At 35.2% G+C, this 18,368-nt stretch overlaps 1 protein-coding gene across 4 annotated transcripts in view; it reads right to left on the bottom strand.

Annotated features, from left to right (window-relative positions):
• LOC132140060 (ras-specific guanine nucleotide-releasing factor RalGPS1-like) overlaps nt 1-18,368 on the bottom strand; it is a 124,583-nt gene that overhangs the window by 95,998 nt on the left and 10,217 nt on the right. For 3 of the 4 annotated variants that reach the window (XM_059548847.1, XM_059548848.1, XM_059548849.1), the window contains exons 1-4: nt 8,712-8,853; nt 6,885-6,989; nt 5,410-5,460; nt 836-919 (exon numbers count right to left, since the gene is read on the bottom strand). In XM_059548847.1, the coding sequence (XP_059404830.1) occupies nt 836-919; nt 5,410-5,460; nt 6,885-6,989; nt 8,712-8,768 (297 nt within the window). In that variant the 5' untranslated portion in view covers nt 8,769-8,853. Of the gene's footprint in view, nt 1-835; nt 920-5,409; nt 5,461-6,884; nt 6,990-8,711; nt 8,854-18,368 lie in introns of those variants that run through there. The other variant, XM_059548850.1, reaches the window with a different exon arrangement.

Below are 18,368 nucleotides of genomic sequence, written 5' to 3'. Positions count from 1 at the left end.
TAAGTGCGGCATCTCACTGGGATGACAACTAGGGTCGAACAATACCTCCATCATATCAGTGTCAGTGTTTATTAAAATGTCTGTTTCAGTCTGATACTGGGCCATTGTTACAAGCTGATTTAATTTTTTTAAATGATTTAGTTTTCTAATTTAATATTTCTACACAGATATATATTTATACAACTACACATTTTAATTTGATTCTTGATTTCTTTTGAAGCATAATTTATGCAATATGATATAATTTAATAACAAATTATATTATATTCTATATAATATAGGCCTGGTTTCATAGACAGGGCTTAGCCTAAGCCTAGGATTAAGCCATAGTTCAATTAGGACATTTAAGCAATTTTTATAAACATGCCTTAGAAATAAGCATTACTAGTGTTCATCTTAAGACAAAGCAAAGGCACTGGCCTGTTTTAAGATCAGTTAGTGCAAGTTTCTTTCAGTTGAAACAACTCAGATTTGCATTTAGTCTAGGACTAGGCTTGAGCCTTGTCTGTGAAACCGGGGGATAATGTTTCATTTTTTGTGCACCACTGGTGACAATAGTAGAATTAATTAAGAATTAATTAATTACAGAACCTAATGCTACATAAATACAAATAATAAAATAAAAAAAGTAATACATTTTCAATAAAACAATTATTTTAAATAAATAAAAAAATAACAAAACAAAATAAAACAAAACTTAAAATAAAAACATTATACAACATAAAAATAAAATAAAATAAAACAAAACAAAAACATAATACAACAATACAAAAAAAAAAAAAAAACTTTATACAACATAATAAAATAAATAAATAAATAAAATAATCAATCTTACCTGGTTGAACCTCCGTGTGATGGCAACAACATTAGGAGCCAAACTGTGTTTCTCCTTTTTGTTCCAGCCACAGCTAGAAAGCTCCTACAACACACCAGATACAAACAACCATGATTAAGACAGCAAATACAGCCAATTTGGATTTAATTCTATCATTAAGATTTAATCTTTTTAAACCTCCTGTGGTTTAAAAGTGTTTTTTTTAATGACTGAGAGCCATAGGAAGCACTAACATACAGTGCCTCTGAATGACAGCCTTTAAGAGGAAGAAGAATTATTACATTGTGGAGCCCCTGTACTGTATTTAAACCAAGTGAAAATAAATAAACATTTGAAGTCAAACATATGCTGTCTAATGAGACACACATGCGTAATATGAAATATGTACAATTAAAACGTCTCATATTGAGGTTTTGCTGAATATTTTATATTTTTCTATAAAATCTTCATGCAATTTCCTAAAACCATAAATAAAAGTTTTCAAAGCCGCTTGGGGGAGATTGGGCCTTTTAAAAGACATTCAAATCAGTGATGAAAAAAAAAAGACCAAAAAGGTCATGTGAAAGACCAAAGGTCGTGTTTTTGAGATCGATCAATCAAGGTCAAACACAGTCATTTAAACATGTCACTTCTTGTCCTACATAGTTTACTTAATCAGTTTTTTAAACAAACAAGAATTTCATTCAAATATAAAATTTGCTATAGGTTATCATTCAAGTATATCATTCAATTAAAAAAAATACTTTTGTATAATACACACACACACACACTAATTACTGTGATGAATATTTGGAGATATTAAATGTTAATCACTGTAATAATTTATATTTTTTTGCATTACGGTACTTGTTTTTTTTCTCAATGCTGTAATACAAATAACAATTATTCTGTCTAGAAAAATTTATTTATCAGCACAAATTAAATTCAGTACAGCAAATACTATTCTGAATTGGGCTAAGAAAATCATGAAAAAAACTAAGAAAAAGAAATCAAATAAAAATTTAATCTTGAAATAGGCTTCATTTATTTGTTCAAAATTAATATTCTTTTGATTTTCTTTTCTTTTCCCTGGCACAGTAAAATGTTTTTTTTTATGGCTTTTATACATACGTTATATTACTTATTTATTTATCTATACATTCTACTTGTTTACTTATAGTGTGATTTTATTTTTGTAATAAATAATGTAATAAAATGCAAATCCCTCTCATCACATTTTGAATGCAAGTAAAGTTTGGGTGTGCAACTGAAAATAGTTCAGAAGTTGAAAAACTTTTGTTTAAGGCTGTTACCATCACTACTGATGGCAAGTCATGATTTTCTGCAATTACAAACAACATTTTTTCCCTTTTTTCAAGGTAATTTCATTCATTATCTCACTCGTATGCATGGAAAGTGGCGACGGTCAGAGGTTGCGAGACGGTCAGACTTTACGTCAGCCTCCTTTACAACACAAGTTTTATCAGTGAAAGCTCATTTCGAGTCAGACTGCGAACACCTACAGATTTCTCACTTCAGCCAAGACTTAACATGAGTAAAAGAGGAGGCAAAGATGGCAAAAGCAGACACAGCTGGAGGTGGTTACCTCTTTTCCTTTGCATTAGCGGAAAGTCTGCTTTCGGGAGGGCCAGAGGTCACGCAACTCTGAGGAACGGCGTTAAAGTGTCAGGAAAGGAATTATGTGCAATTTCAAAGTGGCAAACCCAACGGCTTTTACATCTGAATTCAGGACAATCATCTAAACTATCACGATAACACTGAGTAACATAATGAAAATTAATAATGTGATACCATCTAACCCACCTCAGCAGACTTTAGAAAAACATGGAAAAACCAGCTATGATTCACAGCGATGCTGGATAACATGCATCCAGTGGTTTCAGACATGACAGAAAGTTCCTTAGTTTTACGTAACTCCTCTTCCTGCCAAAACTGCTGTTTGGGGGTTTTTCCAGTGCTTTGTTAAACTAGTTTCCATTAAACAGATTAATTAACTTTAATTACAGTTAAAAACCCATAAAAATGCACTAATCAAGAGGAGTCCTTGTGGAATTAAAACTAGTTTATAAATGGGCTGCTCAGCTGAAAAAGTGAGAAACAGACAAGCTAAGGCTAGGAAACAAGCTTAGGCTGGTTTAAGAGGTTTTTGAACTAAATATTATTGGGGAAATGATTCCCCCACAGACTTCTTTTTCAGTCAACACATTGTTTTTATAAATTCATAATCTGAAACATCATCTGAAATCACTTCAAAGCCTGAATGTATTAAAGACGCAGACGCCGAACTAGACTAATGAAAGCTTGAATCCATCGTCCACTGACAGACAAGATTAAATCTGGAGTGAGTCGGTTTACAAATTCTCTGCTAGGCATCATCTGAAATTCAAAAGAGAAATGCGTTTATGTTTAGCTATAAACAGCGCTGAGGTTATCAGCCTCAATTATTTAGTTTGGACTCCAGATGTAGCTCGGAAAACACGTCCAATCAGATCCATACAACTATTGCTCACTCGCATCTAAAAGACTGTAGGATTTGATTCATATATGCATGCAAATGTTATATATTGTCCGTTCGGTACTCTAAGGAAAGACATTTCTCTCACACACTTTCAAACATCCAAAAGACTGAACGTCTGAAAATGTGATTACAAACATACACAGAGAAGTAGACATTACAGCATCTTAAAGGCCCTTTCCAAAAAAAATTAAATTATAAACAGCCATCAGAGCTTGCGCAATATGTTAATACCTAAATCACACACAGACCTTGTCTAAGATCGCACACCTTTTTGTGGAAGAGGAACAAAAAACCGTAGACTTGTTTCCGTCTGAAACTTTACAGACCGAAACGGAGCCCTTGCATTTATTTGTGTAACTTAAATGTTTGAGTTACAGGATGTGCTGAACGTGAGCGGTCAGCGGGATCAGCTTCCCATGCGCATGCTCTTCTCATGTAAAACATCGTCCTGTGTGTTCCCTCACTGTTTAGAGCTGAGCTGTATTTATTAACAAATGCATTATGCAATATTTACCATGTAAAGCCTGACATATCAAACAGTAGTCTGAAAAAAAAAGAAAAAAAAAAAAGGTATTGTTGTTCAAAGCATACATGTGTCCATGCACACAAAATGTTTAATTTTAACTGGAGAACACAAAGAACTCAAAGAAATAGTAAAAGAGAGTGACTGGAAATGTGACCAATCATCATGCAGGTCTGAATGAAATGAAATAAAATAAATTATTCTTAAAAAAAAAAAAACAACAAGTTTACAAATGTATGTTTTTTTGAGTGGCAAAAATAGTCAGTTCTCACTCCATATCGCTCATGTGTTATAAGTTGATATTTAAATGCTTAGTTTATGATCAAAGCTCTGTAGTTTCAAAACAAATAATAAATGCAATGCATTGCAATAGAATGACGATATATTATTTTGACATATTACTAATAACATTGAAGCTATTCTTATGTTTACTTTATAAAAATCAGAAAAGATTTCACCGCAAACAAACACATGAAGCACAAGCTGAAGGTGGAGGTTTTTATAATTATACTAAAAAGCCTTTTACTTGCTAAAAAGTATAAACTATCAATCAGATGACAGAAGGCATGTAGTAGATTGTGTAAAGCAGGATTTTTTTTGATCATGTTTATCATTTGGAAGCATATGATACAGCAGGCTTTATAGGGTTAAACTGAACAACTAGAAGTTTTCAGACACCACTAACCAGTCTAAAACATTGCATTTACAGCAGTGCATCGTTTAGGTGCTTCATACCCCGTCTGAAGTGAGCATTAGTGAAAGGGGAGCTGGTAAAACTAATGACAGCAGGTCACAGGTGATCTCATCCAGCAGCATGTTTTCCAACAGTTTTACATCATGCTCGGAGGAAAAATTGGACCTCCTTCTCACTGCGGTCACTATGGCAAAGATAATCAACTGATAGCGAAATGTTATTCTCTTCCCCAAACAGCTTATAAACATCCCTAATGAGAAACTGCCAAACTGTTGGAATATTCTGCCAAGGCGTTTAATTCGCTAAGTCTGCATTTCCACTATGGCGCATCTGACAGTCTAAACACAAGCAATCAAAACAATGCTGTAAGCTATTAGCACCGGGATCAAGATAGTAGCATAAATAATGAAACAAGTGATTTACTCATCCATTATATTACTATCGTGGAGGGAAATACAACATTTTCAGCAAATACACACTCCTCTCATCTGGGACAATGAAGTAATCCTGGTTAAAGTGTACATGTGTTCTTGAGTGATCTATTGTTTATGAGCCCAAACTTTAAAAATCGTTTTAACAAAAGTGTTTTAACACTGTCTGCATTACAATTTCCATTTTAAATGGGTAAAACTTAGATTATGAAATATGGAGAAGTTATAAATAGTACTATTTATAACTATTATAGTTATACCATTAGGACAGTGTATTTTAGAGTTTCTAGAAATGTGACCAATCATCATCCAGGACTGCAACCAAAAACGGCTATAATGCAACAGTGTAATGACATGAAGTGTTTTCTCTATTCTGAAAGGCTAATAATAATGTGACCTGTGTCTTACCTCTGGCTGTATGGCCTTAAACACAGGGGCGTCCATCAGGGTAATTTGGCTCTGAGAAACAAAGACAGAATAAAATCGTGTTTTTATCACTCAAATTGAAAGTGATCAATCAAAGCCATGAGCTCATTTTCCAGCACTGAGTTACGGTGTACAGTATGGGCAAGGACAAAATTAATGAAAACAATTCATCATAAAAATTACCACAATAAAGGAACTTGTGGTCCTTCGAAGTTCCTTACAAGTCTAAATAAGACCTTGATGCAAGTGAATTGAGTAATAGTAATAGTTTCAAATCCCACAAACAGGTCCTACTGTAAATCACCAGAGCATTCAGTAAATTATTGAGAGGTTATTAAGCATTATACATCATCAGATCTATTCCAAATTCTGTGAGCTGATTTTAATGTGTTATAAGGGCACTCCAGATCCAAAGACTGTTCTGAAAAGAAGAAAAGCATCACATGTATACTGTTGTTTATAAATATATGTTGTTTATAAATAAATAAACACACAAATAAATAAATAAATATACACAAACACACACTTTATCCGTAAATAATCGGTAAGTTTCAAACTGCTATATATATTGTTATATATATAATATTATTTATTTGTGTGTAAAATATAAAAAAAATACTAAAATGTATTAAAACCAAATAAAAAGAAAAGTAATATATAATTAAAATTCAATGCATTTGAAAATAATAATAATAAATTATCATTGCATCATATGTATGTATGTATGTATGTATGTATATATATATATATATATATATATATATATATACTACACACTCACATATACATACATACACACACACACAAATACATATATATATATAAATATATATATAAAAAAATAAAACAGAAAAAAATAAAATGTAACCCATCTTAACTGGTTCATTGGTCTAAGATTCATACAAAATAAAAATGCAAAAACGTATTGAAAACAAAGAAAATACATTATTATTTTAATTAGTTTTAAATAAATAATAATTAACATTTCAAACGTAATTATGCAAGAAGAAGAAGAAAAGAAGCCTAACTCATCTAAACTGGATCACTGGCTTTAGTTGATTTAATCTGGTCTCCACTTGTTTCAATGAGAAGTGCCCAAAACTCTTATAAAACCAGCCGACAGACCAGCTTGACCAGGACAAGAGATCAGCTAAGACTGGTTAAAACATGTTCCCTTAGCAACATCAGACTCCACAGAACAGCACAGCGAGTAATGACTTCTATAGGATTTTCTCTTCATTGTGTCCACAGGGATGTGGTGCTCTGTGTCAGTGCGGATGCTGCTTACACAAGCACTAGACAGCAAGGCTGCTCGCTCGGTTTAAACAGAAAGGTCCCGAATGACCAGGACTGCTACTGATAAGACTGCATCATTACAGAACAGGACAAACCATGTAGATCTGTTTTATTTTTCCACATGAGAATGCATAAATTTCAACGCCGACAGTTTTACTCACTGCAAACTCCTCTGGTGTCACTTTCAGCACATCGAACACGACAGCATCGTAGCTCTTTGCGTAGTCAGCACTCGGGCCGTCCACAGACACAGAGCTGTCACTTCCCTGAATATGAGAAAGAGACGATATGAAGATACCAATATGTCAAGCATGAATTATTACAGATGCTCATAAACTCAAGAACAATTAGAGAGAAGAGAGGAAGGGACGCAAGAAATGACTATTCATAAACTAATTGTGTTGTCTGGGGTTTCATTTGTGATAATGGCTGTATATTATCCCTCTGTTATTCTTGTGTGGCGCTCATGTGTTGACCATCAGCCACAGTTGAACCAATCATAAAAAAAAAAAAAACAGCACAGTTCTTTCCATGGAAAAGAGAAGTTGTCGGGTCAGCGTGAGGTTCTCATGGCAGACGTGGTATATGTTTCTCAGCAGAACTGGAAAAACCATGAAAATGTTCCTGGCTCTTTGATCTGATGATAACAGTATCTGCATGAGGACACGTCTGAGAGCGCACAGGCAAATGTCTTATGATCTTATGCATTGGATGTGCAAATGTCCAAAAACTAAAAAACTTTTCTTACAAAAAGAAGTACCACGGTATAACCATAAAAATGCACAATGGAAAACCGACATCACATTTTTTTTTAATAACATTTAATCATTCTAACTACAACCCCAATTGCATAAAAAGTTGGGACGTTTTGTAAAATCTAATAAAAATCAAAGATTTGTGGTTTGTTAACTGCCTTTTACCTTCATTTAATTGACAAAGGTACAATTAAAAAGATTTTCAATGTTTTCACTGATCAACCCAAACGTATTTTGTAAATATAAACCATGTTTAATTCTTTTGCATTTACATTTAGTAATTTAGCAGATGCTTTGATCCAAAGCAGCTTACAAACGAGGACAACAGAAGCAATCAAACTAACAAAAAGACAATAATACGTAAGTGTTGTAACACGCCAGTACATGTAGCAAGGTTTTTTTTTTCTTTTTTGAATAATACATAAAAGGGAATACAAGTAGATAATAGGCAAAGAATACAGAACACTATGTTAGAGATAGATATTAATAGATAGATTATATATTATATTAATAGATGGATAGAAAATGTTTATTTCTCCTACCAGGGTTACAGGTGCTTTTGCCATTGTTTGCTCAGTGTGATAATCTTCTTCTGCCGACTCCCAAGATCATCTACAGTGGGATTGAAATTATGTTAATGACACAATTTCGTGTGCTTCAGTAATTTCTAAGGATTTTTAATGAATCGTATGTGTTAACATATACAGTATAATTTCTCATAAAAATGAGTAGTAGATTTTAGTATAATCTAGTGTAGTTTAATATTTCAAATTAGCTTTTTATTTTGTTCATTTTAGTTAAAGTTTTAGTAATGTTGTGTGTTTTTGAAAAAAAAAAAAAGTAGTTTCCTATTTAAGTAAAGAAAATGTCTGAATAGCTTTTATTCATTTTTATTGCAGTTTTAGTTTGAGATATTTTAGCATAAAGTTAAACTAAATGAAAATGAGAAATGGTGCTTTAGTGGGCAACTAGCTGAAATAAAATAAGTTGTCTTATTCAGAAAACATTTTTTATTTCAAGTAATGAAATTGTTTTTATGGTTTTAGTCACAGTTCCTTCACTTAAAATAAATCATGTCATACTGCTGAAATAAGTACATTTTATTTCCAAAGATGACCCCTTGATTAAAGGCAATGAGTACATCATTATTTGTCAGTTAATAATTTTCTAATATTATAATTATTATAATTTATATATTCATATTATAATCGTTTAGAAAGGAGGAGCAGTTACCTCAGAGGAGGCGGAGCTAATGCTGGTGCCATCTGATAGGCCGTTTCTACGGTACATGCTGGTGAATCAGCCAATGGGGTGCAGACGCCTGGGCAACAGTGGCCCTCAGCCAGACCCCACATATGACAAATCACCCATACCTGAAGACAGACAGAGAGTGACGTCAAAATATTAAGATACATACTGTATAAAATATCATTCGCTTATAGGGAGACTGACTCCGTGTCAGCTGCAATGGTGTTACAGAAGTGGGTTCAATCCTTTGACAGGTGGTCTATGCATGTGTATGTTCATAGGAGAAACTGATGCTAAATGTCTCAGGAAGTCCACGGTGATTCGGTTCACTCTTTCCCAGATGGCATCCTTTCTGAAATAAACCAGTCTAATGCTCTGTGTAGACTTACTAAAGCACTTAAACAGGCAAACCAGAGAACAGAAAAAAAAACAGCTTATAGAAGTCATCATGCTTGTGTGCTCATTAACATATGACCACCCACATTTACATATGAGCATCTTCATTCAGCCTGATGAACACGATTCACCATGATTCATCAATTCTACAGAAAATCAAGTTTACAGTTTGTTATGCTATTAAATTGAAATAATCTTTGACTAAAATTATAAATTATAAACAAAACAGTCCAGGTTATGGCCTCTTTAATGAACTGTATAAAAGAAAGTCTAGTTTGACCTGTTACTGAAGTCAAAGCGCTCTGAGGAGCTATGAAGACCTCTAGTGGCCAGATGAGTTTTTTTATAAGTAGCTTATGAAAGTTTCTCAATGTGAAATCCACAGTTTTTCGGCTTATTATCAAAATAATTATCTGACAGCACAACATAAGCTTTAAATTATGGAGAGCTAGAAAACCACTGAAAAGACTTGGGATTGTAGGATTAATAATGTTTCTCAAAAGTCTCACCAAGGTTGCAATATGATAAAAACAGCAATATTGTGAAATATTATTTGGATTTAAAATAACTGTTTTCTTTTAGAATATATTTTAATATATAATTTATTCCTGTGATCAAAGCTGAATTTTCAGCATCATTACTCCAGTCTTCAGTATCACATGATCATCAGAAATCACTCTAACACTGATCTGCACAAGCAACATTTCTGATTATTATAAAATGTTCAAAAAAGCTGTGCTGCATGATATTTATGTGGAAACAGTGATGCATTTTCTTCTCAGGATTCTTTCATGTCTTCTATACTTTTGATCAATGTAATGCGTCCTCCTTGATGAATAAAAGTATTTATTTTTCAAAAAGCAAACAAATAAAAACAAACTCTTCCTAACCCCATATTTTTGAATGGTAGTGTATTAATGCATGATCAAAATATGTTCACTGAACAGAATTATAAAACAAAATATACATTTAAATTTAAATGTCATGACTAATTTCACCAACAAAAGCATCATTTGTTGAACATGCTTGAACTGTTAAGAATGTTAATATTTTCGTCAGTCACATTTGAAAACAAAATTGTCGTAACACTCATCCATACAGTACCACAAGATGGCAGCTCAAAACTACAAATGACTCTGTATGTACTACAGTAGTTACTTCACCAGAAGAGCTTTGTTTCAGACATCCATTTAAATCACAAAAAGTTATTTATCTACTGTATATGTAAATAGCACATACATGAGTTTGAGAGGTCGTTTTGCATGTTCAATGTGTGACCCTGGACAGTACACAATCAGGGTGAACAACAAAATCTGACATCACCCGTTTGAGATGCCATCTGGACTGAGAGTGGGTGTGAAAGCTATTAAGTGTTTCCAAGGAGACACACATTAGTTTATTTCCCGCTTTCACTTAGTCCACTCCAATAGAGTGGGAGCCTCAATTTTTTTGTTACGAACAATACAGGCTTGAAGAACGAACTTCATTTGAGGGGTTTATATTGAGCATGAACATCCGCCTGATCCTTAAAGGGTTAGTTGACCGAAAAATGAAAATTATGTCATTAATAACTCAACCTCATGTCGTTCCAAACCCGTAAGACCTCCGTTCATCTTCGGGACACAGTTTAAGATATTTTAGATTTAGTCCGAGAGCTCTCAGTCTCTCCATTGAAGCTGTGTGAACGGTCTACTGTCCATGTCCAGAAAGGTAAGAAAAACATCATCAAAGTAGTCCATGTGACATCAGAGGGTCAGTTAGAATTTGTTGAAGCATCGAAAATACATTTTGGTCCAAAAATAGCAAAAACGACGACTTTATTCAGCATTGTCTTCTCTTCTGTGTCTGTTGTGAGAGAGTTCAAAACAAAGCAGTTTGTCATATCCGGTTCGCGAACGAATCACTCGATGTAAACTGATCTTTTTGAACCAGTTCACCAAATCGAACTGAATCGTTTAAAACGGTTCACGTCTCCAATAGGCATTAATCCACAAATGACTTAAGCTGTTAACTTGTTTAATGTGGCTGACACTCCCTCTGAGTTAAAACAAACCAATATCCCGGAGTAATTCATTTACTCAAACAGTACACTGACTGAACTGCTGTGAAGAGAGAACTGAAAATGAACACCGAGCCGAGCCAGATAATGGCTCGTTCATGAGTCAAGAACCATTTCTGTCAGAAGTGTCCGATTCAAGAACCGAGGAGCTGATGATACTGCGCATGTGTGATTCAGCGTGAAGCAGACCGACACACAGAGCGTCTGAACTGAACTGATTCTTTTGGTGATTGATTCTGAACTGATTCTGTGCTAATGTTATGAGCGCGGGTAAACCGAAGGCTTGCAGTCATCGCCAATGACGCCATTACGTCGAGCGCAAAAGAACCGGTGAACCGTTTTCTTCAACCGGTTTATTGAATCGAACTGTCAGAAAGAACTACTGGTGATCCGAAAACCGATGCAACCGGTTCTTGACTCGTGAACGAGTCATTATCTGGTTTGACTCGGTGTTCATCTTCAGTTCTCTCTTCACAGCAGTTCAGTCAGTGTACTGTTTGAGTAAATGAATTACTCCGGGATATTGGTTTGTTTGAACTCAGAGGGAGTGTCAGCCACATTAAAAAAGTTAACAGCTTAAGTCATTTGTGGATTAATGCGTATTAGAGATGCGAACCGTTTAAAACGATTCAGTTCGATTTGGTGAACTGGTTCAAAAAGATCCGGTTACATCGAATGATTTGTTCGCGAACCTTTGTTTTTAACTCTCTCACAACAGACACGGAAGAGAAGACAATGCTGAATAAAGTCGTTGTTTTTGCTATTTTTGGACCAAAATGTATTTTCGATGCTTCAAAAAATTCTAACTGACCCTCTGATGTCACATGGACTACTTTGATGATGTTTTTCTTACCTTTCTGGACATGGACAGTATACCATACAAACTACACACTGATTCATAAAAGTGAATCAGTGATAGTAGTTGGAGTAGAACTAAGAGTTAAAGCAAGAGTAGGAACATTATAGTATTGTATTTTGTAGTATTATAGTATAGCATAATGTAGTACATAGTGTAGTATAAGTATAGTGTTTTATAGTGTGGTATAGTGTTATATATGTCCGCTTGATCCTATTCCATCTCATCTGCTTCAAGCCATTTCTCCTGCAGTTGTACCTGCACTCACTCACATCATCAACACATCCCTCCACACTGGTGTTTTCCCCTCATCATTTAGACAGGCTCGTATAACTCCACTACTTAAGAAACCCACCCTCAACCCATCTCTTTTAGAGAACTACAGATAGGTTTCCCTTCTTCCATTCATTGCAAAAACACACAGAACAACCTCCTTGACAGCAACCAGTCTGGTTTCAGAAGTGGACATTCAACCGAGACTGCTTTGCTCTGAGCTGCTGAAGCCCTAAGACTGGCAAGAGCAGATTCCAAATCTTCAATCTGCTTTTGACACGGTTAACCACCAGATCCTCCTATCAACCCTACTGACAAAGGGCATCTTAGGAACCGCACTCCAGTGGTTTGAGTCTTACCTATCTGATAGGTCCTTCAAAAGTATCTTGGAGAGGTGAGGTGTCAGTGTCACAAAATCTTACTACTGGGGTGCCTCAGGGCTCAGTTCTTGGACCACTTTTTTCTCTGTCTACATGGCATCATTAGGATCTGTCTTTCAGAAACATGGCTTTTCATGCTATGCTGATGACACTCAACTCTACCTCTCATTCCATCCTGAAGATCCGACGGTAGCTATTCGCATCTCAGCTTGTCTAACAGACATTTCTTCCTGGATGATGGACCATCACCTTCAACTCAACCTTGCCAAGACAGAACTGCTTGTGGTTCCAGCAAACCTATAGTTTCATCACAATTTCACCATCAAGTTAGGCACATCAACCATAACTCCTTCAAAAACAGCCAGAAACCTTGGAGTTATGATTGATGATCAGCTGATTTTCTCAGACCACATTGCTAAAGCTGTCCGGTCCTGAAGATTTGCTTTATTCAACATTAAGAAGATCAGGCCCTTGTTCAAGCTCTTGTTCTGTCCAGGCTGGACTATTTCAATGCTCTCTTGGCAGGTCTTCCAAACAGTTCTATCAAACCTTTACAATTCATCCAGAACGCAGCAGCAAGATTAATTTTTAATAAGCTGAAAGGAGTGCAATAACACTAGCTTGCTCTATTCTTTTTCTAATCTATCTGTCTTCTTTTTATTATATTATATTATTTGAAAAAAAAAACGCTATGTGTACTGTGTTTAAGCTAACTGAGACTTGTTATAGCACTTGTATATCATTGCTCTTTTGTTGATTTTGATTGCTTCCATCATCTTCATTTGTAAGTCACTTTGTATAAAAGCATCTGCTAAATGACTAAATGTAAATGTATACTGTAGTATAGCATATATAGTCTCAGAATTTATTTTGGTTAAAACTAATAGAGCACTTTTATTCAATATTTATTTATTCTATTGTCTATACTTCTATATTGTTCTCTATTTATGAAGGTCACATTAAAACTGTCCTGGAAACCTCAGTTATTTACTAATAAACTATTTATTTAACTTATTACTTGTTATTTTAAAACCTTTGTTAATTTGGCTGCTTTTCAAATTACTTTTAAGAAAGTTTGGCAATCTAAATATTTAGATAAACCACCATAAATATATTTTAATTGTACCAATCAGTTTATATCAAAACTTATTTATAATCAATGTTTACACATCACAACCGTCACTTCCATAACAATAAACATTTTTTAAATATCACAAGTTTACTTGGTTAAGTATTTTTATTTTGTTTCTGTACTCAAGCCTGGTTCACACGGGACGATTTTAAAATTGTCGGCCGATTTTCCAAACCTGAGAGACCCCACACACGGCGATAAAAAATCACGGGTCTAACAGTTTTTGCCGTACAGTGTGTGGTGTGCAGCCACACGGCAAAATCAACACATCACACACGAACCGATTTGACTCCCGAGCATTCCCAGGTCAGATGGGAAATCTCGCAAAATCCCTCGAGATCAAACGTGACTTCAGAGTAAACAATCATGGCGGACGAAGAGGATGCAGTGGCCATAGTGTGTGCTTTGTTTGTAACTGAAAAAAAACATAAGAAAAACAAGAAAAGGTGATGGTCAAAGAAGTGGAGACAAAGTCCTCCATCTCCGACGTCCACCGGACTTTCTGGTGCGCCATGCCGCCGGCTGTTTTTATTTTGTTTCCCGGTACTTCCTCGCCGCCTCATCACCTCGCTTTCTGATTGGCTACACGCCACAGTCCACAGGCTGCGTGATCGTTTGTCCTCGGAGGACACCACACACGAGAAGAAATCGGGCCAAATAAATCCAACATGTTGGATATCCCCGATTTGAGATCGGAGCGGTCCCGACGTCCTTCCGAGCAGAGGAGAGCAGTCTAACACACCACACACAGCAGGAATATCTGATCAGATTATTTTACGATAATCGGAGCATCCTTAAGATTGTCGGAAGGTGTCAATCGGGGCTAAAATCGGCCTAATTATCCTGCCGTGTGAACCAGGCTTTAAGTACTTTTTTGAGTACAGCTGTACTTTGAGTAGTTTTATTTAGGGAAACTTTAACTTTCTCTTCTCTACATTCAAGTGCATAAAATTTTACTTTTACTGCATTACATTTAGTTAAAAAACAACTTTTATATTCACTAATTCAAGCTGAACAAATATCGACACCCCTTCTGAGAAATGTCCAGTTAGTAATGAGAAACTGTTTTTTATAATGAATCTGTTCACTACATCAGGTAAGAAACATAAAACTGAACTTTCATAAGTTTCTGAGATCAAGCAGATACATGCAGACACATGCACATCAGTGACACATATTCAGTGTTCGGACTTGATCTGTCCAGTCACAGTGAGGTAAAAAGGAGGTAAGCAAGATTTAGAAGAAAAAGAACACCCACACAGCTCATTGACTCAGGATCCCGATCAGGTGTTACAGAGCAGTAAACAGCAGTTCCTTTAACAAAGATATATTTCAATATTAAAGACAGACACGTGTCCCCTCCGTTGTGTGTTAGTTGTCCCCTTTGTCTTCAATCACATGCCTTTTTGTCACCCTCAGTCTCTTTAATTATCCCTCATCTCTCTCTCATGTCCATTAAAGCAGCTGTGAGGTGCTGTAATTACACAGCTCACTATGCAGCGCTAAACTCACTCCAGGATCCTCAAAGACATAACAGCAAGCTTTCAACAATACAGACATTTCAGCCAATACTTAAAGTTGGAACAGCATGCATAAAAAGTCAATTATGACTCATCATATTGAAATGTTTCTAAACATACAGACTCAATCCTGACTGCATGCTAAAGAAGAAAGTTTAGTATTCAGATAACACACTTGGTGGAACTGCACATTCAAATGACTCAGAAATGACTCTTGAAAAAAAAAAAAAACTAGTATCGCCCAAAACACACACAGTAACTCTACAAAACCAGTTTATCAGGTAGAAAGACAGCACATTTTCTGTATTAGTCAGAGCTTGTGAATGAGAACCTTCAAATTGGAAAACACATATATTTGTCAGTTTTTTAAAACCGTTTTTGGTCAAATTCCATAGAAGCATCAAGCTTAGGCCTATATTTTTATGGATAAGGTAATTCCACAATGCAGTGTGATGAGCTTAGTGAAAAATGTTATCCAAGGTGGTGGACATATTATCATAGAAAATAAAAAAAAAAATTATAAAATTAAGAGCCGGGTGGTGAAACTTTTTGAAACATGCAAATATCTTATAAAATAGATTAGATATATAGATATATTAGATATATAAATAGATTCTAGGGATGTCCCGATCAGGTTTTTTTTGCCCTCGAGTCCGAGTCATTTGATTTTGACTATCTACCGATACAGACTCCCGATCCGATACTTCTATAAAAAAAAAAAAAAAAAGAATAAAGAAGAGCGAAAAAAACAGATCCAGGATGTTCAATAAATAACATTTTGAAATGTATTCAAATAGAAAACAGCTATTTTAAATAGGCTAGTAAAAATATTTCAAATTTTACTGTTTTGCTGTACTTTGGATCAAATAAATGCAGGCTTGGTGAATAGAAGGGACTTCTTAAAAAAAACAAAAAACTTACAACTTACAAGCTTACTGTTCAAAAACGTCTGACTGGTAGTATAGGCAACTTTAATTTTTCTCTAATTTCTAGCTTTTAATTGGCTTAGAAATCTATAACTGCTGGACGATAACAAATAATAATGATTTGTTTATATACTACAAACACTGTTTATCACATAATAAGGTAGAATAGTTTTTATACTGTAATAAATGCTATGTCAATCAGCACTGCATTGTTCATATACTTTATCACCTGCTGGAGATGAATTGAAAAACCATATATTGTCGTAATCATGTCTTAGTGTTTCCAAAAGTTTCTGTTTTTCTGTGAAAATAAATGTTTTCATTCAGCAATAGCTGGATGCTTTTGTCCATATTAGGAATTTCCTGACATGACTTTCAGCGCGAGAGCGCCCTCTGGCGTCAAGTATGAATGAAACTCACACTGCAGGAGTGTTTAGCACTCCGATTTATTCACACCTTTATTCTATACGTACATCCGAGTCCTGATCGGGAGGTAACGTCCGATTCCGATCGAGTCTGAAACCACGCGATCAGGCCAGATTTCCGATCCCGTGATCGGATCTGGACATCCCTAGATTCTGAAAGGCTGTATTAAAGACATTTAAACAAAATAAGAAACAAAAAAATACACATCCTCATCCTTTCTTAATGCGTCATGTTTAGTTCTGGAGCATTAAGGAACGTTTGAACCTTTTGTAATAGTTGTGTATGAGTCTCTCAGTTGGATCTCAAAATCATATAATCACTGTTGGAAAGGATTTATATAAGCAAAAGATGCTGGAAAACCAAAGAATCAGGTATGTTAGCATATTCAGGTAAGTGAATATGCATCACTTGCATCTTATTTATTTAAAAGGGGCTTAGCAATTCTAAGTACCTCTGTGCAGCTGTAACAGCAGTATTCATAGTAATTCAGATCACATGTAGCAAATGTAATAGCAGCAGCATGCATAGGAAATTCAAAAGCAATGTTAGAAATAATATTAGCAGCAGGAAGTCAAATTGTTGCTAATATAGCAGCAGAAAGTACTTAAGTTGCTTGAAAATTCAGTGATAACACATGGGTTAAGTAACTCTTAAGTGAAATAGGCATTTGTTTTATTGCGTTTGCTTGTTAATAAAGATGCTTATAGCAATTCTAAGTACATTTGTGAAGCTGTAGCAGCAGTATTCATAGATTTTCAGATTGCTAGTTTAGTGAATTTTAATAGCAGCAGTACACAAGAAATTAAGATGCAAAGTTAGAAATATTAGCAGCAGTCTATAACAGCGGTAACAGAAGTACATTTAGTTGCATGAAATTACAGTGATAAGATAACGCTTGGATGGTAGTGAACTTTTTAGGTGAAATAGGCATTTTACTACTTTGCTATTCAATTCAACAGGATTTACAGAACTCCTCAAAGTGAAATAAGCATTAATTGGTTGGTTTCGGTTATTTGTAAAGGGGCAGTAGCAATTCTAAATACCTTTGTGCAGCAAAATGTTGCCTTGGCAACTACTGTAACTGAAGTGTGCAAGTTTGTGCTGCTTTAATATCACTGCTCTACATCTACATCCTGCGTTTGTTTCACTCTGACGAGAGCAGGAAACTGAAGCACTGTCATCTGCAGTATTTTTCACTAGTCAGAAGCAGGAATTAACATTACATGTCAAGTTCAAAATGTGCATGCATATTAGCTGGACCGATCCAGAAAAAAAATCCCCTAAACATTTATTATAATCAAGTACAAACCCGCATAATGAGCACTGAAAACCAGATGGATGATGGGATGACATGATAATATGATCGCAATTTGACATTAAATGGCGTCCACCCTCAATGGAGATATTTACAGCAGAACTGATTGAATTTTATATCCCAGGGATCATACTTGGCAACAGAGCAATTTTTTTCTCATCCCTCCAACAAAACTCGTCTCCAAGGTACCATCGTCATGGCAACAGCAAACCACTTAGAATGTGGGCCGGCTGGCTGTGGTTGTGAGTTTCTGAAAGGGCTTTGACGGTTGCCGGGGGAAACTGAACCCTGAACACAGTAGGAATACTTCACCCTGGATGTCATACTTGGAGAAAGTTTTAGCATAGACTCCCTAAAAT

The sequence above is a fragment of the Carassius carassius genome, chromosome 4 (assembly GCF_963082965.1).
Source record: "Carassius carassius chromosome 4, fCarCar2.1, whole genome shotgun sequence".
NCBI lineage: Eukaryota > Metazoa > Chordata > Actinopteri > Cypriniformes > Cyprinidae > Carassius > Carassius carassius.
The sequence above is the reverse complement of the archived record's forward strand: the minus strand, read 5'-3'. Positions and strand labels throughout refer to the sequence as shown.